Source organism: Ovis aries, chromosome 19 (assembly GCF_016772045.2).
Source record: "Ovis aries strain OAR_USU_Benz2616 breed Rambouillet chromosome 19, ARS-UI_Ramb_v3.0, whole genome shotgun sequence".
In the NCBI taxonomy this organism is placed as follows: Eukaryota; Metazoa; Chordata; class Mammalia; order Artiodactyla; family Bovidae; genus Ovis; species Ovis aries.
Genome location: NC_056072.1, coordinates 42,900,980 through 42,928,595, shown reverse-complemented (window position 1 = coordinate 42,928,595; position 27,616 = coordinate 42,900,980). Strand labels below are relative to the sequence as shown.

At 48.9% G+C, this 27,616-nt stretch overlaps 1 protein-coding gene and 1 long non-coding RNA gene across 17 annotated transcripts in view; one reads left to right on the top strand and one right to left on the bottom strand.

Moving 5' to 3' along the window:
• Positions 1-107: 107 nt before the first annotated feature.
• Positions 108-27,616, bottom strand: part of FAM107A (family with sequence similarity 107 member A) — a 98,013-nt gene continuing 70,504 nt past the window's right edge. For 6 of the 15 annotated variants that reach the window (XM_060402291.1, XM_042236018.2, XM_012099792.5 and 3 more), the window contains 3 exons: positions 5,442-5,616; positions 3,132-3,288; positions 108-2,636 (listed from right to left, as the gene is read on the bottom strand). In XM_060402291.1, coding sequence (XP_060258274.1) covers positions 2,529-2,636; positions 3,132-3,288; positions 5,442-5,616 — 440 coding nt within the window. In that variant the 3' untranslated portion in view covers positions 108-2,528. Of the gene's footprint in view, positions 3,289-5,441; positions 5,617-6,105; positions 6,368-10,280; positions 10,369-11,860; positions 11,943-22,317; positions 23,147-27,616 lie in introns of those variants that run through there. The other 9 variants (XM_060402293.1, XM_027958234.3, XM_042236020.2 and 6 more) reach the window with 9 other exon arrangements.
• Positions 2,486-27,616, top strand: LOC121817236 (uncharacterized). 2 transcript variants are annotated; one of them, XR_009597428.1, is made up of 3 exons: positions 2,486-6,381; positions 7,194-7,281; positions 9,790-27,616. It is a non-coding gene; the product is annotated as an uncharacterized LOC121817236 (long non-coding RNA). The 2 variants fall into 2 exon arrangements; XR_006057045.2 differs by having other exon boundaries at positions 7,194-27,616.

Here is a 27,616-nt window from a genome sequence, read left to right as displayed (position 1 = left end):
ATGACAGAGGGGAATCTGACTTTCAGGACAGGCTGCAGGTAACTCTGGCCCACAGAGCTGGGCTTCTGTTAGGAATGTTTTTCCACAGAATAGAGGCCGACCAACAGTAGCGTAAACAAGGGGATTTATTTGTATGTACAAGAATCCTGGAGGAGGATGGCTGCCGGCATCGGCTTGGTCACATGACAGTTGGGCCCTTCTCGGAGATTCTCTTGACCATTTTCTCATGACAGCAGCATGGCTGCTGTGGCTCCAGGTGTCCCACCCTCGACGAAGGGAGGGGCAAGGGCGTGTTACCCAATCTGTCTCATCAGGAAAACAAGCTTTCCAGGAGCCCCTTCGTTGTAAACGTCGCTGGCTGTACCTGGTCACGTGGTCACCCCTGGAGTGGGCCAGAGAGGAGGAGTGGGGACGGAGCCCTGGGCGGGAAGAGGGGTGTCTGCCAGGCTCCAGGGACGCCGTGGCACTCGCGGTCTGTTCTGATTCTCCAGGGCTTTGTCTCCGTGCCCTGCTGCCCCCGTGCAGCACCCTGGGGCCCACAGTGAACCCCCCAGGCATTCCCTTGGGGGCTCCTCCACCCTAGACGCTCAGTCTCGTTCTCCTCACATGTCTGAACAACAGGGGGCGACTTCTTTGGGGAAGTGGTGGTCTTTACTCGGGTTGTGCATTTTTAGCGTGACCTTTGCCAGACAGACATGTAAAATAGCATTCCCTCCTTCTCACCAAAATGGTCACATTCAAGAGCCTTTCAGAGCCTCCCTTCGTCCCTCCCCACACGCAGCATGTCTGTTCACGCCCCTCAGCACACACAGGAGAAGGACGATGTCTCTGGTGGGAGGAGTAACACCAGGGCGGTCCCTTCCCTCCCACCTTCGGTCCAGTCACCAGACTGCATCCCAGCGGCAGCTCTGCCCAGCAGTCTTGGTGGGCAGGGTTGGGGGTAAAAGGAAATGCTTTTCTACTGGAGCCCTGTTACCTTGAACGATGGGTTTACAAAGCCAGAGAAAGAAAACACTAAGTTGTGTCTGACTCTTGCGATCCCATGAACTGTAGCCCGCCAGGCTCCTGTGACCATGGGATTCTCCAGGCAAGAACACTGGAGTGAGTTGCCATTTCCTTCTCCAGGGGAGCTTCCCGACCCAGGACTGAACCCAGGTCTCCCACATTGCAGGTGGATTCTTTACCGACTGAGCTATGGGGCAGGGGTTTTATTCTTCAGGGGAAAAGGAAAAGCCTGGTGGGTCTCCAGATCTTCAAATATGGGACAGGAGCGAAAGTTCAAACATTTGGTCCGTGTTGGGAGGCGAGTTCTCAGAAAGAATGGGTGAGTCCATGGAGTTGGCCCCAGCGACAGAATCCGAGTCAGGCGTGGGCCTCAGGTGCACTCAGCGGGGCCAGTGTCGCAGGGTGGGGCTGGGGTCTTCAAGCTGGTTTCTTATGTTTTCCAAAGCTTGTTGAAAATCACTATATTATTTGCTTTTTGTAGGCTTTGGGGAAGGATTCTTTTAAAAAAGTTTTGTGAGTTTTTTTGGCTAGAATTGCATCCGTGTGGTAAGAAAGGCAGATTGGCGATCACATGCATCTCTGGTCCCATAACCAACACCGTTTCCTAGCTCGGGCTGTTCCCGGGCGCCTGGGGTGGGAGGAAAATAAAGAGCGCCTTGGGGCTGTGGAGGCGGATGGGAATCTCCAGGACGGGGGTCACGGGAGCTGGGAGGGCTTTTATTCGCCATCCCTGGATGCTACAGCCTTGTCAGGGACAGTGTGGGCCTCAGAGCGGCAGTCCAGGAGCTTGTTAGAAACAAGATTCTCAGCTCTCACCCCAACCTGCGGGATCAGAAGCCGTCTTCCAGCAAAGGGCCCTAGTAACTTATAGGCACAGTACAGTTCAAGCAGCACTGTTCTAACTTCCGGAAGCGGAGCGGCTGCAGCCCTGGGCTGCTGTGGTTACAGGGTGTAGGCGGGTGGTGTGGAGGGAATAAAGGTGAAGGGGTGGGGAGAGGCTGGCAGACCATCCGAAGCTGTCTTTGTTAGTGTGCGTCTACCTTGGAGGGCGGCCTTGGGCCGCCCCGCCCTTCCTGAGGACAGACCATTCTCCCCTCAGGCTTTCAGGGTAGGTGCCCCCACGATGCTCTGCTTAGCTGCCTCACACCTGGCTGCAGCGACCACATAGGGCAGCTCTCTGAGACCTGGGCTGTCCAGAGAAGCAGGGCCCCATGGGGCCAGAGAGGCGCCCGTCCCTTCCCAGCTCTGCCTGAAGCATCTTGGCAGGGCTCAGCAGCTGCTCAAGGAGGGAGCCTGGGGAAGTTCCTTCAGCAGCGGCTGCTTCTGGGAGCAGGAGCGATGAGTGCTAGAAGGAGAAGCCTGTGTTCACGATCCCCCATCTTCTGGGGCTCAGGTTTCCAGGAGCGAGCATGAACACCACAGAGCCGAGTCTAGGGGCCAGGGCTGCCAGGTACAGGAGGGCTGGAGGGGCACGGTGGGGGCCGGGGCGGGCTGGTGGGGGCGCTGGGGCTCTGGAGCCAGCTCTACAGCGCCCTCTCCCCACTGGTAAAAGTGGTGATTCTCCGCAGGTTTTCCCTGACTTTAATAAACTCAGGGGCATGGTCCTCTTCCTTTTCTGGTGGTTTCTCCAGCTAAAGGAAAGAGAAGCAGAGATGTGAGGTGGGTGGGCTAGGGAGATTCCCACTCAAAAGCCACTGGGTTTGGACCCAGGGTCCTCTCTGGGGAAACAACCAGGATCAGTTCTGCCACCAGCTTGGAAGCTGAGGGGACACAGCATGGGACTGTTCTCCCCAGGAAGCCTGCTTCAAATTGCGGACCTCAGCTGAGCCCTAGGTTCCTCATTTCTCAAATGGTAACTCCACTGGGCTCACAGGGCAGCTGTGAGAAGATAATCAGAATCAGCATGCAATAGATGGGGCCAATGAGAAAACTGGACCAGTGCGTTCCCTCTCTGAACCCAAGTCACACAGCGAAGGGAGTGGCCGAGTGAGAACGCAGGCCAGGGGTGGACCCTGGGTCCAGTCCTCATCTGGCTCCGCCTCCTCATCAGCTGTGACTGCAGGCTGAGCGCCTCCCTGGGCCAGCAGGTAGTCTTGGAGGAAGCTGGGGCTGGGGCCCCCACCCACCTGGTTCAGCCTCTGCTGCCGTCTCAACAGCTCCTGCTCAAAGGGGCACTGCAGCCGCTTGGCCTCCAGCTCCTCCTTCTTCTTCTTGATGAGCTGGTTCCGCCGGCGGTGTTCCAGGACACGCTGCAGCTCAGGCTTGCTGTCCACACCCAGGCCCCTGTGTGTGTGGGGGGGGAGGTGCGCGTTAGGAGACGCCCACCGCCCTGCACCCAGGGCTGCAGCCTGCACTGACGTCAGCCAGTGCCTCGTGCAGTCTGGTAGCCCGGGGATGGGCAAGCATTTCTGTTCCAGGGTACAGGGAAGGGGGACCCCTAGACTTGAGACTCCAGTCCACGTCACAGGTGTGAACAGACTGAAGGCGGATCTGTACCCGGGCCTGTCTGAGTGCAGAGAGCAGGCTGTAGGATATTACTGGTTATTTTCTCAGGGTAAGTTTCTAGAAGTAGAATTGCTGGGTCAGGCAAAATCTTCAAAGATTTTTGGTTATATGTTCCCATCTGTTCCTTAGAAAAGGTTATCCAATTTATAACTTTTGTCGACAGTATTTAAGAGCATCTATTTCTCCTTACTGTCCAGTCTTCTTGTATTGCAGAATCTGGTAGGCAAGAAGGGTCTGGTGGAGCAGCTTGGAGATGGGTGCCAGCTACTTTCATTTGTTCTGTGAATTAACTGTACCTTCTGTTCATTTTTTCTTTATGGATTTGTGAGAGATAACGTACATATTTTTGTTATTTATACTCAAACATTCACCCTGATTTGTCTTTAGGCTTCTGTTTTTCAAACTGGTGATTTTAAAAGGGATAACTCTAAAAGAGATCTTGACGAAGTACTTCCAATACACAGTCAACCCTCCGTTTCCACAGATTGAATTTGTGGATACCGAGGGCGGGCTTGTGCAATGCCACTTTATACAAGGGCCTTGAGTTTTTGGGTTCTGTTGAGGGGCCCTAACCAGTCTCGGTGGATACAGAGAGACTAGTAACCAACGGGCAGGAAGACAACATGGATGAAAAATGAGATCTGCTGGACGGTATGTTAGTTGAAAATAAGGACAATCACAGCCGGCGTCAATACCAAAAGCCACCACTAGAGGGAGCTTCGGAGGCTTTGCAACCTGCGTCCGGGTGCTGCTGAATAGAGGCCTTCTTGGGAAGGGAGGGACGCTCAACCTCCCTCTCCCTTCCCCATGCATGCTCAGTTGCCTCAGTCGTGTGTGACTATTTTTGCAACCCCATGGACTGTAGCCCACCAGGCTTCTCCGTCCATGGGATTTTTCCAGATAAGAATACTGGAGTGGGTTGCCCTTTCTTCCTGCAGGGGATCTTCCTCACCCAGGGATCAAACCTGCCTCTCTTGTGTCTCCTGCATTGGCAGGCAGGTTCTTTACCCCTGTGCCAGCTGGGAAGCCTGCACTTCACCACAGTCCCTCAGTAACCCAGTAGTCCCAGGCCCGACACCTTCAGCCAGCCTTGCCCACTGCATGCTCCTGGCCTGCCTGCTCCACTCGTCCCTCCTGTACGGTGAAACCCAGCACTGGGACCCTTCACAGCCCCACATTCTTCACTCTCTCTGAGCTCCTCCAGGTTCCTCTGCACTCTCACATTCTCATCCATCAGCTGCTCGCGGCTAGTACCCACCTCCGACCCTGGCTGACTCCCACCCACTCTTCTAGCCCTAGCTGAGGCATCACTTCGTCCTTGGAGCCCAGGCTGGTGGCTCCGCTGGGGTCGCAGGCCATTCGTGCCTCCCTCAAAGCACCCGTCCCACCATCTGGTCAAACATCGGTCTCCTCTGTGAGGGCAGGAACTGGGTCCCATTCCCCTGTGTGCCCCTCGGTCTGGGCACAGGGCATCCACGCAGCCGACACATGGAGAGCAGGCACCCGTGGCTGACTAGGCGGGGTCACAGGGCTGCTGGACCTCCACAGTGTGTGCTGCTGACCACATGCTGCTGCTGCTGCTGCTAAGTCGCTTCAGTCCTGTCCGACTCTGTGTGACCCCACAGACGGCAGCCCACCAGGCTCCCCCGTCCCTGGGATTCTCCAGGCAAGAACACTGGAGTGGGTTGCCATTTCCTTCTCCAGTGCGTGAAAGTGAAGTCGCTCAGTCGTGTCCGACTCTTCGCAACCCCATGGACTGCAGCCTACCAGGCTCCACCATCCATGGGATTTTCCAGGCAAGAGTACTGGAGTGGGGTGCCATTGCCTTCTCCGCTGACCACATGGGGCACCCTCAGACCTGCTCTGTCTGTCAGAGCCCCAGGGTGACTACCAGGCTGGCCTTTCACAGGGTGGGGGGGCTCCTTTCCCACCTCCTGTGGTTCATGAGCAGCTCGCGGTGCATCTCCTGGTGGTTCCGGGAGGCCTTCACGGGGTTCAGCAGCTTCTTGGGCTTGATGAGCTCTGGGTTCCATTCTCTGTGTTCTGGCTGGGCCATCAGGCCTCCGATGTCGGCCCGCTCCCTCTGGATCTCAGAGTACATGGAGGCTGTAGAAACAACACAGCAGGGGCGGGGGAGCTGGTCAGATGGGCCCACAGCCTCAGCCATTCACACAGCAGGGACGGGGGAGCGGGTCAGATGGGCCCACAGCCTCAACCATTCTCGCAGCACAGTTGAAGGGCAAGGCTTTTGGTGTTTGATGGATCTTCACCACCATGCAGCCCTGGGGAGGCTGCCTGACTTTCTGAGCCTAGGTTTCCTCATTTGTGACAATAAAATAGATAGCCTGTGCCCAGGGTGTAAGGATTGGGGATCATGGCTGAAAAATGGTACTGGATCACAAAGTACATGGGTTGACACGTGCAAATGTTTTTGACCTTTAAGGAAAAAAAATTTTTTTCCCTCCTATAAGAGGAATTGTTTGAGTTTCTGTTTCTCAGGGAATTTGTATCAGAGAAAGAAAAGATACATAAAAAGAGCAATGTGTACTTGTTAAAGGTAATTTGGATAAATGCAGTGATAAAAGAAAACATCACCCCTTATTTTCCTGTCTGTAGTTTCCTCACAGATGTGTCCAGCTTTTCAGTTTCTCCAGATCAAAGAGAAGGGTATGAAATCCCAGGACTGCCATGTCTAATTGCAGAGGGATGGCTGTCATCTTGAATGCAGATGTCTGCCTGCTTCATGGCCTCAGGTCCACCACAGTAGCTTGAAACGTCAGTGCATTTGAAATTCGGCAGAAGGGCTCACTTCTCTCCAGGTGGGCTCCATATCCTTGAAATGCCCTCAACTAAGCAACTGTGAGGGTGAAGGTAAGAGAGAAGAGTGTGTGGGGTGTGTGCGCGTGATGTGTGTGTGAGAGAGAGACTTAAAACTCCTCTAGAGAATGACCCAGGCTGGCTATTTTGAGTGAAAGTTTAGGCCCTGGTTCTGACCTCTTCATGAGTCCTGTTTTTCTGAGGCAGAGCCTCTACTACACACTAGGCCTGGCAGTGTCTGGCGTGGTAACTGATCGTGAAACCCTTGAGGTTGTACAGATGAGGAAACTGAGGCTCAGGGAGGTTGGTCTCGGGGAACCGGTGCCTTAGGGCCTGTGGGCTCCACGTTGGGGCCGAGGGGGCGTGTCTGCGCTGCACACACCAGGCTCTGGCTCCCCTCTTCAGACACCACCAGCCATAGTGTGTGTAGGTGTCTACCCCACTCTCCCGATTCATCCCCCCCAGACATATTTACACTACTGTACTACTGTGTATACAGCACAGGGGGAAAGAGAAGTACAGTCCGTTTATAGGGAAAATCTTAACCTTAATGCATTCCCATATACATGAGGTGCAGACATAGACTGTTTGATTTTACCTGTGAGAGAGCTAGAATAGTCAAATTCATAGAAAGTACACTGGTTGATTCCAGGGGCTGGGTGGGTGGGAACTGGGGACAGAGTTTCAGATTATGAAGGTGAGAAATTCAGGCGATGGATGATGGTGGCCGTTGCACACAGTGGGGATGTACTTAGTGCGTCTGAACTGTACAGGTAAGTATGGTTAAAACAGTATGTTATGTGACTTTCACCACACCAAGCACCGTGTTGCCTGTGGACAGGCCTTTACTTCTTCCCTACCTCTAGGAAGAGGATGAACACCATTCTCTGCTTGATGAACAGCAGTTCTCCAAGTAAACTGGACTGGGATGGAGGTCTGTGCAAGAACCCAGAGGTGGGCAATAGGTTCGGGGGGTGGGGTGGAGAAAACAGGAGCAGAGGGTTTGATGGGCTGTCAGTTGCAAGGGGATGTGTTAGGGAATGTGGGCCTCAAAGCTCTGCCAATGGTAGCGCTCCAGACTCATGTTTGGCGTGTTACCTACTACATGGTGCTGTTAGGATGACTAAGTGAGACCCCCTTTGTAAGATGCTGGGAAAACTGTTGTATTTTGGATGTAGACAGACTGTGTCAGAGCCTGGAGCCGTGGTTGCCAATTTTCTTCAACTCCCAAAACCGTTTCTACAATGAGTATTCTAATTTTCTCGCTTCCTTTTTCATGAGGCTATTGATTTTCAGGTATATCCTTAATTTGGGGGGCCTTAAAAAATGACTGTGGTAGTTAAAAATGGGCACTAGACAAACAGTTGGCTGTATCAACTCCTTCCTCCTTTAAAAAATGTGGATGTTCTCTTAGTCTGAGATTAAGTTGTCTGGGAGCCAATGCATTAAGAGTATCTTGACTCAGATTGGAGTTCGGAGAATTTCCCCCCTTTCTTCTGCCTTTTCCCATTATCAAGTCTCACCAATCCTTTATCTGAGTAATTGCCAGCCACTCTTTCCTTCCTATGTCTTCAGCACAGGCCATTATCACACCATGCTTAAAATAAGTGCTTCCACTCGTCAGCTGGTCCTCCTGCTGTTAGTTCCTGTATGCCCCCAGAGCTTGATGATTTCAAGACAGTGTGACTGATGAAAATTAACTAACTATGGCACCAAAGCAACGAGACAGGAAATAGAAACAAATTATATAACATTGGGAGAGGGCAGAATTAATATCTTTGTAAGATATCATTATCTATACCCAGAATTCCCAAATGGATTAACAGAAAAGCATTTGAAGCTAATGAGGAAATTCAATAGTGTGCCCAGATTCAAAACAAACACACAAAACCAAAAGGTTCCTGCGTAACAGGAATGACCGTTGAGAAAGTACACAATCACACAATTACTCATTTATGCTACACTATGTTGGAGTTCCTGTAATTTAGCAGGTAGGGTGGTAGAGATGAACTGCGCAAGCCAGGCTCCACCTCCCCCAGAGCTGAAATTCTGCGAGGGAGGCAGAGAGCAAACGTGTACACAGAGCAACAAAAATAAACGATTGCACACGGAGGGGCTCAAATGCAGGGGGCTGAGCGGAGGACCTCCTTCAGCCAGGTGCAGCGGGAGGGCCTCTCGGCCGCTGACCTTTAAGAGCTGAGAAGGAAGAGGGAGGCTGGGGGGGAGCAGAGGAAACCGCCTGTGTGACTCATGTACCTTGAACAAGCTCGGTCTGTTCAGGGAACAAAAGGGCACAGTGTGTACGGAGTGGCGTGAGGGAGTGACGGAGCGGGGCCGTGTTTGGAGCGAGGGTGGACGGGTGGTTTCAAGTGGCGGAAAGATCGCGTCGGGTTTGATTTTAAGAAGGTCATTCTTGCCGCTGTGTGGGGAGGAACTGTCAGCAGGTTTGGGAGGTCTTTTATATGACTTTGGTTTCTTTTCCTTGCAACGGGCAGCCTCTGTCTTTCCCCTTAAATTCCAGAGGGAAAACATCCGATTGGCCGGGCTGAGGACCTTTCACCCCATAGGTCAGCAGCGAGCCAATGAGTGGGCTGCCCGGGGCCAGTCCCCACCCCAGGGCGGCCCACAGAGGATCGCGCTTTCCCGCGGCTCCTGCGTCCTCAGTTTGCACTGCCAGCCAAGTCGCTTCAGTCGTGTCTGACTCTTGGCGACCCCACGGACCGTAGCCTGCCAGGCTCCTCTGTCCATGGGATTCTCCAGACCGGAATACTGGAGGGTGCCAGTCCCTCCTCCAGGGGATATTCCCAACGCGGGGATGGACCTCAGTCTCTGATCTCTCCTGCACTGGCAGGCAGGTTGTTTAGCACTAGGGCCACTTCCTGCAAACTATGTAGCCAGCCCTGCACCCCAGGTCCAATCAATGACCAGCTCTAGGCTTTTAAAAAATAGCATCGGTGGTGAGGTGTGGCAGATGCTGTTTTGCTGAGACCAGGGTGGTGTGGTGATTGAGGCAGGAGTCTGAAGGACGTGACTGGTTCTTCAGCCCAGACCTGCAAGCTGGGAAAACTGCTGCCTTTGCCAGTTAATGTTCTGAACTTCAGGAAACACGTGTGAGATCCGTGGGTGATGTGTGTGTGTGTCCCTGTCCAGGATTTAGAGAGCTGCAGAGCCAACCGTCCTGCCTTTAGCTGAACTAAAAGAGGCCTCAGACACAGTGGGGGAAGGAGAGGGACAAATTGAAAGAGTAACACTGAAACATACATATTACCATATGCAAAACAGATAGCCCCTGGGAATCTGCTGTGTTACACAGGAGGGCAAATCGGTGCCCTGTGACAACCCGGAGGGGTAGGAGGGGACATATGTATACCGCTGGGTGATTCTTGTTGATGGATGGCAGAAACTACAACATTGTAAAGCAATTATCCTCCAATTAAAAAAAAATTTTTTTTTTTTAAAAAGGCCTCCATATAGAAGAGCCTCAGCTACGTGCTGGAGTAAAATAGGCTGCTCAACAAAGCACAGGAGGTCGGCGAGGAAAATCCAGCTTTCCTGAGGGTCAGCTCGGCCTCCTGAGCAGAGGGGGGATTCATTTCCAGGGCTGCTCTGGCCTGGTCTCTCAGCTTGCTGGGGTGTCCTGAGCAGGGAGGTAGCTGTGATGGGGGCAATAATGTGAGGTGAGCATAAGGTCATCTCTGAAAAGAGAAAGGTGAATGCTCTGAGGAGCTGGCAAGCAGAAAAGAGAACCTATTGAGGAGAAAGTTGAGTGGCTAATGCATGTCCTTCAGTGGTTGTCAAAGTACCAGAGAATGATGCTGGAGCCATTAGCACCTGGACTGAACGTTGGCTCAGCCCCTTCCTAGCCTTGGGCAAGTGTCTGCAGCAGGAGTCCAAAACTCCAGCCTTTGGCTGAAACCCAGCCCCTCCGGAACACAGCCACGCCCACTCATTACCTAACTGCGTGTGACTGCTTCTGAGAGAACAGCAGTGCTGAGTAGGTGTGACAGCTGCTGTTGATCAGCACCCTTCTTCAGGAGGGTGCTGCAAAATAAAGGAGGTGGTGCTTGGCTCGCAAGTGCCTGGCCCTGAGGTGAGGACTCAGTGCGTGCCGGCTGCCGGGGCCTCACTCTGAGTGGGGCCACCTCATTAGGTGTTATTAATCATCACCATTAAAAGATCCCACTCCTCCATAGACACTACCATGCGTCAGACGGCTTGCAGGAAGCCACTGCCTAGCGCAGGGAGCTCAGCTCGGTGCTCTGTGACGACCCAGATGCTGAGATGGTGGGGTGGGAGGGAGGCGCGCAAGGAGGGCGATGTGTGTATACCAATGCTGATTCATTGTTGCACAGCAGAAACTAACAACACTGTAAAGCAATTATACTCCAATTTAAAAAATTTCACAGTAATAACATATCCCACTTGTCTCAGATTGACCTTTCTCAGTCTTCTTAAAAACTGTACTGGTCATTTCTTTGTGTTAGAATTTTCCCAGTCCACATACCGCAGCCACGAGGGAGAACGGAGTCTTAATAAAGTAGGTGCACATTTTCCCAGGTGCCATGATTTCCAGTGAAGCAGTGTGTTCACTTAGGGCTAATATTTCTGCACTGCGCTGACCATGAAAGGTAAAGAGCAGGCAACAGCCCTATTAGGCTAAGATTTCATTACACTGGAAAATGATTTGACAGTGAAAAGGAAAGAAGAGAGAGAGAGTTGCCAGAAACATGCTTAAACTATTTGTTTTCTGTGCTGTAATGAAGCCTTATGAAACTGTCAGTATTCCCATGGACCTGATATTTAAAAACTTTTGAATCTTGTAAAGCCTTCATATATATGCTCCAATACAGAGGCAATTACCTTGTCCGGATAAGTAAGTACTGGCTTGTACATTTTAAAGTATTTCCAGACTGGGGGTGGGGTCGGGGGACTGTACTGGTTAAATCAGTTGATATTAACCCTGGCTGTATCATCCGAGGGACTTTAATAAATATCAGTGCCTGAGTCCTACCCCTGGATTCTGATTTACTGACCTGGGAGGCAGCTAGCAGGGGGCCTCAGACACCTAAGAGGACAAGAAAGATCCCCCAAAAAGCCAGGAGGTCGAAGGAGGAAGAGGAGAGGAAGCAGAAGGTGGGGAGGTGGGCTGGGACAGAAGGCGGCCTTGGAGAAGAGCCCAGCAAACGGGCTGTGGCTGTCAGGACAGGCTGAGAGCCACACAGGTGGTCCCAGTGTGACACGGGTGCCCACGGGGGCTGGGACATGGAGTTTGAGAGCTGCCTGCCCCCTGGGGGGCCCGCTCGCCCTGATCCCCTGGGCCCCAGCGCCTTCCTGCCTGGTGGGTTCATGTGCTGTGGTGCAGGGTCCAGTGGGAGCAACAGCTGCAGGGGGTACTGAAACCACAGCTGAGCCTCCGGAGCCACCTCTGCTGCTGGTTTCCTAAATTGAGCGCCTGTGAAACACCTCAAGGAATTGTACTCCTGCAGCTGGAACAGGTCTGGCTTCTGCAGCTTCAGTCTCTGGACACACTCACGGGGGTCGGGCCAGGCCGGGCCCAGGTGCACGACCACTGCAGTCCCAGGACGCGACCTCAATCAGGGCACCTGAGCCAGGGCCTAGTGAAAAGGACACCTGGGGGTCACCAGGGCTGATTTCTAGTGACCAACAATACGAATCACCCCCCCCCCCCCAGTCATGGTGGGGCCAAAAGCAGTGCCAGCAACAGAGTGCTTGCTGAGTTCACACAGCAGAGCTCACTCTGAGGCGACCAGCTCCTGAGGAGGGACACTCAGTGGCTTCTCTCCCCGTGACGGGGCTCCACTCCCACAGCTGGGGAGCAGACCCCACCCCTGCCAGAGCAGCGACAATCAGAGGGCAGGCTCTGGTCACTGCACCACCCCCAAACCCCCTATCAAGGGACAACGGCACAAGCCTCTGGACCAACCTCCCCCACCAGGGGATACACAGAAGCAAGAACTGCAGTCCTGCGAAGAGGAAATATGATAGCAAACCAGTAACTGTAGGAAGTGAGATCTGCTTTTGAAATTAAGAGACCAGGAGCTTAAAACAATCTTGTCTGTGTGTGTATTTGTGTGTGTGTATGTATAGTGTGTGAGTTACTCAGTCACGTCCAACTCTTTGCAACTGCAGCCCTCCAGGCTCCTCTGTCCGTGGAATTCTCTAGGCAAGAACAGTGGAGTGGGTTGCCATTCTCTTCTCCAGGGGATCTTCCCAACCCAGGGATCGAACCCAGGTCTCTGCATCACAGGTGGATTCTTGACTGTCTGAGCCACCAAGAAAGGGATGGGGGTGTGTGTGTGTGTGTGCGCGCGTGCGTGCGTGTGTGCAGACTGCTTTATCAAAAGCTCATGGGAAATGCAAGCAAAACCACAATGGGTACACATAGGAAAAAAAAGCAACCCAAACACAACACTGAAGATGGTCATCACACCACGAGAAGAGAACAATAAAGGGAAGAAAAAAACCCTACAAACCCCAAGCAATTAAGAAAATGGCATTAGGAACATACATATTTATATGTTCAGTGCCTCAACCAAAGACATAGCCTGGCTGAATGGATACAAAAACAAGACCTGTACATATGCTATCTGTGAGAGGCCCACTTCAGACCTAGGGGCACATACAGACTGAAAGTGAAGGGATGGAAAAAGGTTTTTCATGCAAATGGAAATCAACAGAAAGTTGGAATAGCAATATTTATATCAGACAAGATAGACTTTAAAATGAAGATTGTTACACAGGGAAGGATATGCATAATGATCAGGAGATCAATTCAAGAAAAAGATATAACAGTTGAAATATACATAGCTCAGTCAGTAAAAAGTCTGCCTGCAATGCAGAGACCCGGGTTCGGTTCCTGGGTTGGGAAGATCCCTTGGAGAAGGAAATGGCAACCCACTCCAGTATTCTTGCCTGGAGAATCCCAGGGACAGAGGAGCCTGGAGGGCTACAGTCCATGGAGTCGCAAGAGTCGGACACAACTATATAAGGCAAATGCTAACAGCCACAGAAGGGAGAATTGACGGTAACACACCCCACTTACACAAACAGATCATACGGACAGAAAATTATGAAGGACACGCAGGCTACAAATGACACATTAGATCAGACAGACCTAATTGTTACTTATAGAACGTTCCATCCAAAAACAATACACTTTCTTCTCAAGGGCACATGGAACATTCTCCAGGATAGATCACATCTTGGGACTGAAATCACATCAAGCATGTTTTCCAACCACAATGCTATAGTGTTAGAAGTCATTCTAATATTACAAATCTAATTACAGTATTACAAATCAATTACAGGAAAATGTTAAAATATACAAGTACATCGAGGCTAAAAAGTATGTTACTAAGCAATCAACGTATCTTGAAGAAATCAAAGAGGAAATACAAAAATGTACACAGACAAATGACAGTGAAAACATCCAAAACCTGTGGGAGGCAGCAAAAGCAGTTCTAAGACAGACGCTTAGAGCAATGCCATCCTACCTCAGGAAACAAGAAAACTCAAAACCGAACTTTACACCTAAAGCAGCCAGAGAAAGAACAATAAAGCGAACCCAAAAATAGCTGAAGGTAAGAAATAAAGATCAGAGCAGAAATAGTCACAGAAAACAATACCGAAGGTCAGTGAAACTAAAAGCTGGTTCTTTGACAGGAAGTAATAGAAAACATGAACAGACCAGTCACAAGTACTGAAACTGTGATGAAAAAGCTTCCCACAAACAAAAGTCCAGGACCAGATGGCTTCACAGGCGAATTCTATCAAACATTTAGAGCAGGGGTAACACCTCTCATTCTCAAACTGTTCCAAAGAGCTGCAGAGGGAGGAACATTCCCAAACTCATTCTGTGAGTCCACCACCATCACCCTGATACCAAAACCAGACAAAGACGTCACACAGAAATTTACAATATCATTGATAAACACGTGTGCAAAAATCCTAAGTACTATCAATCATTTCCAACAACATACTGAAAGTATCATACATCATGATCAAGTGGGATTTATCCCAGAGGTGCAAGGAGTTTTTAATATGTGCAAATCAACCAGTGTGATACACCATATTAGCAAATTGAAGAATAAAAACCATATGATCATCTCGTTGTTGTTCAGACATGTCTGACACTCTGCAACCTCATGAACTGAAACACGCCAGGCTTCCCTGTCCTTCACTATCTCCCAGAGTTTGCTCAAACTCATGCCCATCCAGTCGGTGATGCCATCCAACCATCTCATCCTCTGTCTTCCCCTTCTCCTGCCTTCAGTCTTTCCCAGCATTAGGGTCTTTTCCAGTGAGTCAGCTCTTAATGTCAGGTGGCCAGAGTATTGGGGCTTCAGCATTAGTCCTGAAGCTCCAGTACTTCAGGACTGATCATCTCATTAGATACAGAAAAAGCTTTTGAGAAATTTCAACAGCCATTTATGATGAAAAACTCTCTAGAAAGTGGCATAGAGAACCTATCTCAACATAATAAAGATCATCTATGAAAAACCCACAGCTAACATCATTCTCAAAGGTGAAAAACTGAAAGCATTTCCTCTAAGATGAGGAATAAGACAAGTATGTCCATCATTATTCAATAAGTCCTAGCCACAGCAATCAGAGAAGAAAGGAAAGGAATCCACATTGGGAAAGGAGTAGTAAAACTGTCACTATTTACAGATGACACGATACTATACATAGAAAATCCTAAAGATGCCACCAGAAAAATACTTGACCTAATCAATGATTTGTACAAAGTCACTGTACAAAATTAATAAATCTCTTGCATTCCTGTAACTAACAATGAAAGATCAGAAAGAGATATTAAGGAAAAAATCCCAGTTTAGCACTGTAACAAAAAGAATACAATACCTAGTAATAAACCTACCTAAGGAGGCAAAGACTGGTACGCAGATAACTTTGTAAGATACTGATGAAAGAAATAAATGATGACGCAAACAGATGGGGAGATACACTGTGTTCTAGGACTGGAAGAGTCAGTATTGTGAAAATGACTGTACTACCCAAAGCAGTCTTCAGAGTCATTGCAATCTGATCAAATTATCGTGGCATTTTTCACAACACTTAAAAAAATAATAATTTGTATGGAAATTCAGGACACCCAAGCAGCCAAAGCAATCTGGAGAAAGAAAAACAGAACTGGAGGGATCAGGCTCCCTGACTTCAGAGTTTACTACAAGGCTACAGCAGTCAAGACAATATAGTGCGGGCACAAAAAACAGAAATACTCATCGGTGGGACAGGATAGAACGCCCAGAGATGAACCCATGGGCCTGTGGGCACCTCATACGTGACACAGGAGACACGGAGTATACGATGGAGAAAAGACAGTCTCTTCAGTAAGTGGTGCTGTGAAAACTGGGCAGCTCCATGTAAAAGAATGAACTTAGAACACTCCCTAACACCACTCACAAACTCACAGTGGGTTACAGACCTGAATGTAAGGCCAGACACTGTAAAACTCTAAAGAGGAAAACACAGGCAGAACACTCAGACTGCACCAAGATCTTTTTTGACCCATCTCCTAGAGTAATGAAAATAAAAATAAACAAGTGGGGCATAATTAAGCTTAAAAGCTTTTTGCAGAGCAAAAGAAACCACAAATAAGATGAAAAGATACCCCTCAGAACGGGAGAAAATATTTGCAAACAAAGCAACAGACAAAGGATTAGTCTCTAAAATATACAAACAGCTCACGTAGCTCAATATCAGAAAAACAACCCAATCAAAAAATGGGTGGGAGACCTAAATGGACATTTCTGCAAAGAAGATATTCAGATGGTCAACACACCAATGAAAAGATGACATCACTAATCATTAGAGAAATGCAGTTCGAAGCTGCAATGAGGTAGTGCCTACACATGTGTCAGAATGGCCATCATTAAAAAATCTACAAACAAATGCTGGGGAAGGTGTGGAGAGAAGGGAACCCTCTTGCACTCCTGGTGGGAACGTGAAACTGATATAGCCACTATGAAGAACAGTATAAAGGTCATTAAAAACATTAGTAGGTTCTTAAAAAAGCAGCATATTTTTATGAAGGTTCATTAAAAAAAAAACAAAACAGAACTAGGCGATGACCCAGCAATGGCACCCCACTCCAGTACTCTTGGCTGGAAAATCCTATGGACGGAGGAACCTGGTAGGCTGCAGTCCATGGGGTCGCTAAGAGTCAGATATGACTGAGCGACTTCACTTTCACCTTTCACTTTTCACTTTCATGCATTGGAGAAGGAAATGGCAACCCTCTCCAGTGTTCTTGCCTGGAGAATCCCAGGGACGGGTGGGCTGCCGTCCATGGGGTCACACACAGAGTCGGACACGACTGAAGTGACTTAGCAGCAGCATGATCCAGCAATCCCACTGCTGGCCATATAACCAGGGCAAACCATAATTCAAAAAGATACATGTACCCCAGTGTACACTGCAGCACTATTTACAATGGCCAGGACATGGAAACAGTCTAAACATCCACTGACAGATGACTGGATAAAGATGTGGTGCTGTATACAATGAAATATTACCCATAAAAAGGAACAAAATTGAGTCATTAGTAGTGATGCAGATGAACCTAGAGTCTGTCATAGAGTGAAGTAATTCAGAAAGAAACAGTATTTATATTAATGCACGCATATGGAATCTAGACAGTGGTACCGATGAGCCTACTTGTAGGGCAGGAGTAGAGATGCAGACGCAGAGAACAGACTTATGGACACGGGGAAGGGGAGGCTGAACGACAGAGAGTGGCTTTGACGCACACACCACTATGGACAAACAGCCAGTGAAAGGCTGCCATATAGACCAGGGAGCTCAGCTCAGTGTTCCGTGATGACCCCCAGAGGTGGGTGGGGGCCTGGGAGGGAGGCTCAGGACGGAGGGGATATATGTATAGATACAGCTGCTTCACTTTCTGTATTATCATCTGTTGGGTCTTCGCTGTGGTTCATTGTAGCTCGTGGGCTTCCTTACTCTGTGGCACACGTGGGATCCTAGTTTCCTGGCCAGGGCTTGAACCCTTGCATTTGAAGGCAGATTCTTAACCACTGGACCAGCAGGGAAGTTCCTGCTTCACTTTCTTGTACAGCAGAAACTGACACAACACTGTAAAGCACTTACACTCCAATGCGGGGGCGGGGGGGGGGAGACTGGCACATACACAGTAGAGTATCAGTCATAAAAAGAATGAAAGGGGGTCATTTATAGAGGCCGGCTGGACTTAAGAGACTGTCACAGAGTGAAGGGAGAAAGAGGAAAAACAAATGTTGTTTATAAACGCATATATACGTGGAATATAGAAAAATGGGATAGACAGTCTTATTTGCAAAACAGAAATAGAGACACAGAAGTAGAGAACCAAGAAATGGACACCAAGGAGGGAAGAGGTGTGGTGGGATGAACTGGGAGGCTGGGTTTGACATCTTCCACTCTTCCTACTGTATTTAAAACAGGCAAAGAGGCAGAGAACCTGCTGTACTGCTCAGAGAACTCAGTGTTGTGCTGACCTAAACTGAGAAGGAAATCTAAAACTGAAGGGATATACGGATGCATACAGCTGATTCACTTTGCTGGGCAGTGGAAATGCAACATTGTAAAGCAACTATAGTAAAAATAATTTTTTAAAAAAAACTGGTTCTTTGAGAAGATGAAAAAAATCTATAAATCTTCAGCCAGAATCATCTAGAAACAAAAAGAAGGCTCAAAGCAATAACATTAGAAATGAAAAATAAGTTACAATGGACTCCACAGAAATAGGAAAAAGATCCCAGGAGATGACTACAGGCAAGTGTGTGCCAACAGAATGGAGAACCTGGAAGAAAGGGACAACCTCTTAGAAAAGCACAATCTTCCAGGACTGAACCAGAGGAAGTGGAAAATATGTACAGACCAGGCACAGGTACCAAAACCGAAACTGATTAAACAGCTCTGAACACACAAAAGTGCAGGGCCAGATGGCGCCACAGGCATTCTGTCAAACATTTAGAGAAGAGCTCACGCCTATGCTTTTGAAATTCCCCAGAACACTGCAGCACAACGAACACTCCCAGTCATTCTGTGAGGCCACCATCACCCTGATGTTAATAGCAAAAGCAGACAGATATCACAAGAGAAAATCACAGGCCAACATCACTGATGAACGTAGACACGGAAATCCTCAACAAAACACTGGCAAACCGATTCCACCAGTACATTAAAAAGGATCATATAGCATGATAAGTGGGATTTATCCTAGGGTTGCAAGGATTTTTTAATATCCACAAAACAGTCAGGGTGATACATCACAGTAAGAAACTGAAGAATACTTTTGACCAAATTCAACAGTCATCTACCATAGAAACTCTCTAGAAAGTGAATATAGAAGGAACTTACCGCAACATAGTAAATGACATGAAACAAACCTGCTGCTAACGTCACACTCAATAGTGAAAAGCTGAAGGCGGCTCCTCTAAGACAAGGCATGGGACGAGGCTGTCCACTTTTGCCACTTTTACTGAACATGGTCTTAGAAGTTCTAGCCGTGGCAGTCAGAGAAGAAAAAGAACAAAAGGAATCCAAATTGGAAAAGAAGTAAAACTCTCACTGTTTGCAGATGACAGGACACTATAGGGGACCAGAAAACCACCAGTGGTCATCAAGGAATGTGGTAAAGTTGCAGGATACAAAATTAATACACAGAAATCCACTGCATCTATACATTAACAGCGAAAGATCAGAAAAAGAAACATTCCCACCCAAAGCAATCTACAGATTGAATGCAATTCCTATTATATTATTAATAGCATTTTTCACAGAACTAGAACAAAAAGTTCTAAAATTTATGTGAAAACACAAAATACCCCAAATACCCTAAGAAATCCTGAGAAAGAAAAATGGAGCAGGAGGAAATCAGACTCCCTGATCAGGCTAGACTACAAGGCTACAGTCAGTGTAGTACAGTACTGGTACCCAAACAAATACACACCCACAGAACAGGCTAGAAAGACCAGAAATAAACCCACACAGATACGGTGAGCTAACACGACAGAGGCGGCAAGGATATGCAATATTCTTGAAATAAAGTATCTTCATAAACAGTGCTGGAAAACCTAGACAGCTATGTGTAAAAGAATGAAATTAACAGCATAGACAAAAATAAACTCGAAATTGCTTAAAGACCTAAAGGTAAGACAGCACACTGTTTCCTTAGAGGAAAGCAGAGGCAGGACACGGTTTGACGGAAAGCACAGCAGTATCTTTTTCAACCCGTCTTTAGAGCGATGACAGTAAAAACAAATGGGACCTAATTAAACTTAAACCCTTTTGCACAGTAAAGCAAACTGTAAAGAAAACAAAAAGACAACCCACAGAGTGGGAAAAAATATTTGCAAAGGAACTGAAAAGGAATTGATCTCCAAAATATACAAACAGCACGTGCAGCTCAATATCAAAAAAGCAAACAAGCCAATCAAAAAATGGGCAGAAGACCTAAATAGACATTTCTCCAAAGACATCCAGGTGGCGAAGAGGCACATCACTGATTATTAGAGAAATACCAATCAAAACTATAATGAGACACCCACCTCACACTGGCCAGAATGGTCATCATGAAAAGTCGAGAACGATAAATACTGCAGAGGGTATGGAGAAAAAGGAACCCTCCTACACTGTTGGTGGCAATGTAAATTGGTACAGTACCAACTTACAGCATGTACCAATTTACAGACTGTAAATTGGAAAACAGTATGGAAGTTCTGCAAAAAAAAAAAAAAAAACTGAAAAGTTTTAAAAACGAAAAAGAGCAATCCCAACTCCTGGGAAAGGGAAGGAAACTGTAATTCAGAAAGATGTATGCACCCAAATGTTCACAGCAGCACTACCGACAGTAGCCGAGACATGGAAGGAACCTAAATGTCCGCTCACGGAGGAGTGGACCCAGGAGACGTAGCACAGAAATACAAGGGAGTATCACTCCGCCATCAAAATGAATCACGCCATCTCCAGCAACATGCGTCAGCCTGGAGACTATCACGCTAAGTGAAGACAGTCAGATAAAGACATACCATATGATATTGTTTACATGCAGAATCTTTAAAAAAAATAATAGGAATGAACTTCTTGACAGAAACAGATTCAGGCTTAGAAAACTTATGGTCGCCAGCCGGTAAAGGTGGGGAGTAGGGATAAATTGAAATAAGTGTATACACCCTGCTACATTCAAAACATAATTAATTAGGACCTAGCGAATAGCACAGTGAACTTTGTTCAATATTCTGTAATAACCTAACTGGGAAAAATTTTTTTAAATGCACGTGTGTGTGTGTGTATATATATATATATATATGTATAACTAAATCACTTTGTTGCATACCTGAAATTGAATCAACGTAAGTATAGTTCAATATGACATAAAAAGCGTCCAAAGTGATTCTAATAGACAACTTTGTAACACAGAGTTTAAAAAAAAAAAAAACAAGCTTTTTTTGCTTTGGCCTGAGTGATTTCAGCTGACTGGTTGGACTGGCTCTTCGGGGCGGGTCTGGTTACAGTCGGTGTGCTTGGCAGCTTTGTGACCTTGGATGGGAACTTAACTTCCTGGACCCTTCTCTCTACAATCAAGATGCTGTGAGGACTGGACAGGCTGAAGTGGTGGAGGTGGGGCAGAGGCAGCCAACGACAGACTCTGCAACTGTAGCCTGCGAGGCTCCTCTGTCCACGGGGTACTCCAGGCGAGAATAGTGGAGTGGGTTGCCATGCCCTCCTCCAGGGCATCTTCCTGAGTCAGGGATCGAACCCGCGTCGCTCATGTCTCCTGCATGGACAGGCAGGCTCTTTACCGCCACCGCCAAGGGGACCCGTGTTGAGCACCTGACATCTGATGAAGGCTCGTTCGCCTGCATTCGGGTCTCACAGTCTCCCCCAGGAGGCAGCCAGTGGTACTGTTTTATTATTCCCATTTTCTAAATGGGAAAACTGAATCTCAGAGAGGCCAAGCTACTTGTCCAAAGATACGCAAAATAAATGGCAAAGTCAGAAGCTTTGGGCCGCAAAGCCAGTGCTCTTTCTGCCACTGCGGTGTCTTCCAGGTGCAAGGCATCGCCTCGGTCAGCCAGGCAGCTTTACATCCCTTGCCTCTCTGGACACTCGGGAGAGCCCAGTAGAGGCAGTGGGAGCCCTTTGATAGTGAGAAACCGGTGCTGCGAACTGGGGAACTCTGCACCCTCCCACTGGGGAGCCCAGGCCGGGCCCTCACTGCTCTGGGCTTAAGCCAGAATCCACCGGCCTGTCTGCGCCCCGCTGGGCTGCTAGCAGAGTCCAGCTGGTGGCCGTGCCTCCCGGGGTGTTGTCTGAGTCTTCACTCTTATGCGCTCCCTCCCCCTGCCCTTGCTCCTCATTACTGATCAAGCTGGCGCGTTTACAACACAGCCAGTGATCTCCTCGGTTCCGCGTTTCACGGGATGGACGCGCAGAGGAGAAGGGAAGCTGTGAAATTAACTACTGACCAAGGAGAAAGAAGCTTTCAGTGAAAGTGACGAGCGTGGCCATCGCATTTCTGAACCTTCGTACCTCTTTCCTCCCAGTGGATAGAGTGCCCATTTGTATTTCCCTGACCTGCAGCCACAGCGTGGCATATCTGGGGGCCTCTTCCACACTTCCAGCCCCCCGCCCCCATGCCTGGAAGCCCCCGCCAGAGCGGCTGGATCACTAGGACGCAGCCTCCCCCAACCAAACTGGCTCAAGACAAACTTCCTCAGCATTCTGCCTGCGTCTCCCGTGACCTCGTTTGTGAGATGGTCTGGTGGGCACACAGGGTTTCGAATCAGTTCCATAGCAGAGGCCAGGGCTGGACGTGGAAGGTCCTTAGCGAGGCGGGTGGAGCGTCCTGTGCAGTTGATCAAGGCACAGTGTCGGCCCACCAGTGGCATAATGCCAGCCACCCCACTTGACCAGTGCCTCTGGCGGGGGGATCCTGGCAGGACTTACCACCAGTGGGGCGAAGAGCCACTCAGCGTCCAAGCTGGCCAGAGATGCAGGTACCGGGGCTGCCCCACAGCGGGGAAACCGCTGGGTTTAGCAGCAGTTCAGAAAAGTGACGCACCCGACCCCATAGCCCCCTGATTCCTGGCCCAGTACCAGCCTTGCCTCACACTGCAAAGTGCTGAAGCCAAACCCAGGTGGGCAACGCACGGACGTGCCCTCACCCTGTGCCACGAGCTGCGCGCAGCGGCCGCACCTCATGAAATCCTTACGACGGACTGAGGAGGTGGTGCTCTTGAGACCCCTTTGTGCCAATGAAGACACTGAGGCTGAGGGGTCTTTCCCAGATCACACGGCCAGCAAGTGAAGGCTCCGGAGCCTGAGCTGAGCTGTCTGCCTGGGGCCGTCTCGGCCGGCTTCTGACCTGTCGGTCCTCAAGAGAACTACCGCTGCCGCGAGGTCATGCCACGCATGAACTCAGAGGCACCCGAGCATTCGGAAGACAGAGATCAGCCAGAGCGGGGCGCGGGGGAGGCTGCATCCGAGCGCTCCCGGCACAGCCTCTCCGAGCCCTTTCCCAAACCCAGGTGCCCAGAGGCACCCGCGTCATCTCGCAGAGTGTGGCACCTGGGCTCCAAGAGCTCTGCCCCCCTGCCGGCCTCCCTGGCGCTGGGAGGCTGCCCTCCTTACCCCGCCACACCCCTTCTTGGCACCGCACCCCAGCTCAGCAGCACGGGGGACAGAAGAGAGCCGGTCTTACTCCTCAGCTGAGCCCGTGTCCTTGGGAAGAGAACTTCCGAGCGCAGCGCTGCTGGTCCTCGCTCCACCAGAGTCCCGGGTGAGCCAGGAGGGGCCGCCTCCACAGGACGGTTCGTCAAGCCCTGGGGATGAAGAGAGCCAGCGAGGGAGGCGGCTCTGCGTTCCTGTTTATTCTGGTATCATTAGAAAGGAACTGTTACTATAGTAACGGGTATTACACTTGGTGCTCGGCCACTTCCTCCATGCGGAACACTGTGTCCGAGCCCCACTGCCGGGGAGGCAGGCGCAAATAAGTATCGATTTGGTCAGATCATTGAGGGGCAAGGACACACCAAGCTTTGTTCTGAGCGGCGTGGCTCAGGCACAGGCATTTCCCTTGTTTCTGATGGAGGGTCAGCCAGAATGCCTTCTGGCACCTCCCTGACCTGGTGGGGGTGGGGGGGGGCAGGCTTCCTGCTGCCCGGCGCGACTCCCCAGGGGAAAGCGGCTGTTGGTGCAAAGGAGGGGAAACTAGGCTGCATCAACTCCAGTCACCCACGTACAGGCCAACAACTCCATCCTTGGTGCTTCCTCAGTGCCCTGAACCTCAGTGGGGAGCCACAGGATGGCGCCCAGGGGATGTGGGTGAGTGGACGCTGACCAGCTCTGGGCCAGACCAGCCCTGGTGTTCGCCCCTGCTCAGCCCGGCATGAGCCCCTTGGGCAGCCGGTCGGCAACCCCTGAGCCTTGGTTTCTGCCTGTCAAGTGTGGAAAACAGCAGTGGTTGAGAAGAAACACAGATGAGCTGACACCGGGAAGCAGGCCGTCAGTGCGCGGCAAGGAGGACTTTTCCTGCGGAGAGAGCTGGACTCGGTGTGAATGGCGTGCAGCGCCGTCCCTGGTGGGGTCTGTGCCCCGAAGGTCTCGTCTCAAGGAGTCAGTGTATGAGTGTGAAAATAAAGAGCATATGTAGCTACCAAAGGCCAGTGTGGGTGTTTACAGATAACAGGCATTCTCCTAGTTTCACAATCCGCTCGCTTGAAACGTGGACGTGTTTTCTAGCCTGTGTTGTCATTCCTTAATCCCCTAGTGAGGAAGCTGACCTCCACTTAAACTTGGCCCTCTTCCCACCTCTACTTTCTCGTGAAGAGTCTGGGTGGGTTGGGAAGTGATTAGACCCAGGGCATACATCCAGCATGAATGCCAGCATTAAAAATGCAATTTTGCTTCGGTAAAATATTAGCAAACTGAATCCAACAGTTCATAAAAGGATCATACACTATGATTAAGTTGGATCCATTCCAGGTTCACAAGGATGGGTCAACATATGCAAACTGGTCAGTGTGGTACCCCATATCAACAAAGGACAGAAACCATCGGATCACTTCAGTAGAGGCAGAAAAAGCATTTGATCAAATTCAACACGCATTCATGATGAAAATTCTCAGCGAAGTGGGTACAGAGGGAACATAGCTCAATGATAAAAGCCATCGATGACAAACCCAGCATAATACTCAACAGTGAAAAGCTGAAAGCCCTCCCACTAAAACCTGGAACAAGACAAGGATGCCCACTCTCACCACTTCTATTCAGCATGGTATTGGAAGTCCTAGCCATCACAATCAGGCAAGAAAAAGAAATACAAAGCATCCAAATCAGAAGGGAAGAGGTAAATTCATCACATACAGGTGACATAATATAGATAGCCCTACAGATTCCACACAAAAGGGTCAGAACTGATCAGCTGAACCCATCAAAGTAGCAGGATGCAAGGCGGACATACAGAAATCTGTTGATTCCTTGCCATTTGCAGCAACATGGACGGACTCAGACATCGTCATACCGAGTGAAGTAAATCAGCCAGAGAAGAAGTATCGTATGACATCCCTGAGGTGTAGGATCCAAAAAGAAATGATATGAATGAACTTACAGAAACAGACTCACAGACTTAAGAGAATGAACGTTTGGTTGCTGGAGAGAAGGGCAGGGAGGATGGAGGGAAGGGATAGTTAGGGAGTTTGGGATGGACGTGTACACAGGGCTGTGTTTAAACTGGATAATCGACTAGGACCTGCTCAGTGTTATGTGGCTGCCTGGATGGGAGGGGAGTTTGAAGGAGAACCGTCCACAAAGACAGACTCAAAATGGCTTAAAGACTGAAGCACAAAACAGACCCAACATAAAGTACCAAAAAAACTCACAGAAAAGAACATCGGCAAAACGTTCTCTGACATCAATTGTGGCAAGATTGTCTTAGTCTCCCAGTGCAAAATAAATAAAAGCAGAATCCAGATTGCGGAAGGTAGGCTATGGAGCTCACCCATCTCCACAAATACATCAGAGATACAAGTGGAGTGATTGGCAGAGAACATCACTGAATGCTGGCCGAAGACCTCTGACCTCTGACCTCCGAAAGGGCAAGAAAACCTTAACCCACACAGAAGGAGCATAAAGTGATATCTTCACAAATGGAACCCTACAAAACAATAAAGAAAGAGTAAACTGTTGTTACAAAAACATGGATGTGGAGCCCTGCCCCAGGCCAAGGTGCGAGTCCCTGTACCAAGACCGCAGAAGCGGAGCCCGGAACCAAGGACACCTCCGAAGCTGTTTGAGTCCCTTTGTAACCATTGCCAAAAGCCCCTGATCATCCCTGACAAGGTTCCTGACTCAAATTGGCAAATATGCCCACTCCAGTAAACGCTATTAGCCCCCTAACCAATCACCTAATGCTAGCCTTCCAGCAGGAATTTTCTTTGTCTTGAGCCTATAAACTCACAAAATTGGCTGTTAACTCAGGAGAACCGTGGACTCTCCCTGGCCTGTCAGGTCAGCCCGCTGCACTTGCCATGCCCACATTGTCTCTGCTCTTTGTTCCTAATAAATTCACTCCCCTCTGCAATACTGTGTCTGGAAATTCTTTTCCAGCCTGCACTCAGATTGCCCCAGCAATGGATGCCTCATGGAAAAAAGGATGTTGAGAGTCAGATGCCACAAGAGAATACATACTCAGTGATTCTATTTATATACATTTCAACACAGAGAACACGTGGTGATTGGAGTCAGAATAGTGGGTACTGATTGCATAGTGTTAATCAGTGTTAATGCAGGTGAATTCCATTTTAAAAAATACATCAAGCTGACCATGTAAGATTTGTGCACTTAACTGTAGGCGTGTTACACTTAAGCAAAAATTTTAATATTTTGGTTTTCACTAATACCTAAACAAACCGGAAGTTCTCTTCAGGCAGGAATAACATCCACGATGCAGTGAATTCAATTATAAATACACTGTGCCTTTTTATCTGACGAGAATCACATGAATATTTATGAAAACTCATTTATTTCTAGGACACAAATGATTTCCAACTTCTGTCCTCCATAACTTCCATAGACTAACTTCTGATCATTTTTTAACAAGACACATGCAGTCCAGTGTTTGCTGCAGTACTATTTACAATACCCACAACGTGGAAGAAACCCTGAATGTCCATCGTCAGAGGCTAGCAAGGAAAGATCGGAAAGAGAAATTGAGACGATGAAATTGTTTCCCATGGCAACAAAAAGAGAAGAAAGGTCCACTGCCAGAGGAATGGAGAGAGAAGATGTGGTGCATAACACAAGGGACTATTACTCAGCCGTGAAAATAAAGGAACGCCATCTGCAGCCACAGGGGTGGGCCTGGGGACTGTCACACTGAGCGAAGCGAGCCAGACACAGAGGCAGACGTGACGGCACTTTATAGGGTGGAGCCAGAACCACGGTGCAGACAGACCTACAGAACAGAAGCCAAGTCACAAATGTGTAAGACACATTTAGCGGGTGAGGGAGGGATAAATGCAAAGACGAGGATGGAAACGCACACACTAGCATACATAAAACAGATGACCAGTAAAGCCTGCTGTAAAGCACAGGGCACTCTATCAGTGCTCTAATGGCCTAATGGGGAAAGAATCTGAAGAAAAAGGCGGCTCTGGGTTTATGTGCAACTGAGTCACTTTGCTCTACACCTGAAACTAACACAGCATTGTAAATCCACTACACGCCAGTAATTCAAAAAACACTGTGATTTGCAGCAACATGGATGGTCCTAGAGATTACATACTAACTGGAGTCCGTCAGAGAAAGGCAAATGTTATATTGTATCGCTTAAATGTGGAATCTGAAAAAATAACACAAATGGACTTACTGACTCTCAGACACAGAAGAAAATTATGGTTACCAAAGGAGGTGGCGGGGAGGGACAGATCTGGAGTACGGGACTAACAGATACACATTACTGTATATAGAATGAATAAACAGCAACGTTTCACTATATAATACAGGAACGATATTCAGTATCTTGTAATAAGAATGGAAAACTACCTGCAAAAGAATAGATTTATATATGTGTGTATGTATATGCAGTCATATATATATATATAAAAAACTGAATCTCGACTGTACACCTGAAACTAACATATTATCTGTTTTTTAATTGGAGTACAGTTGCTTTACAATATTGCGGTAGTTTCTGCTGTACAACAAAGCTAACACAATATTATAAATAAACTCTTAACAAAATGCA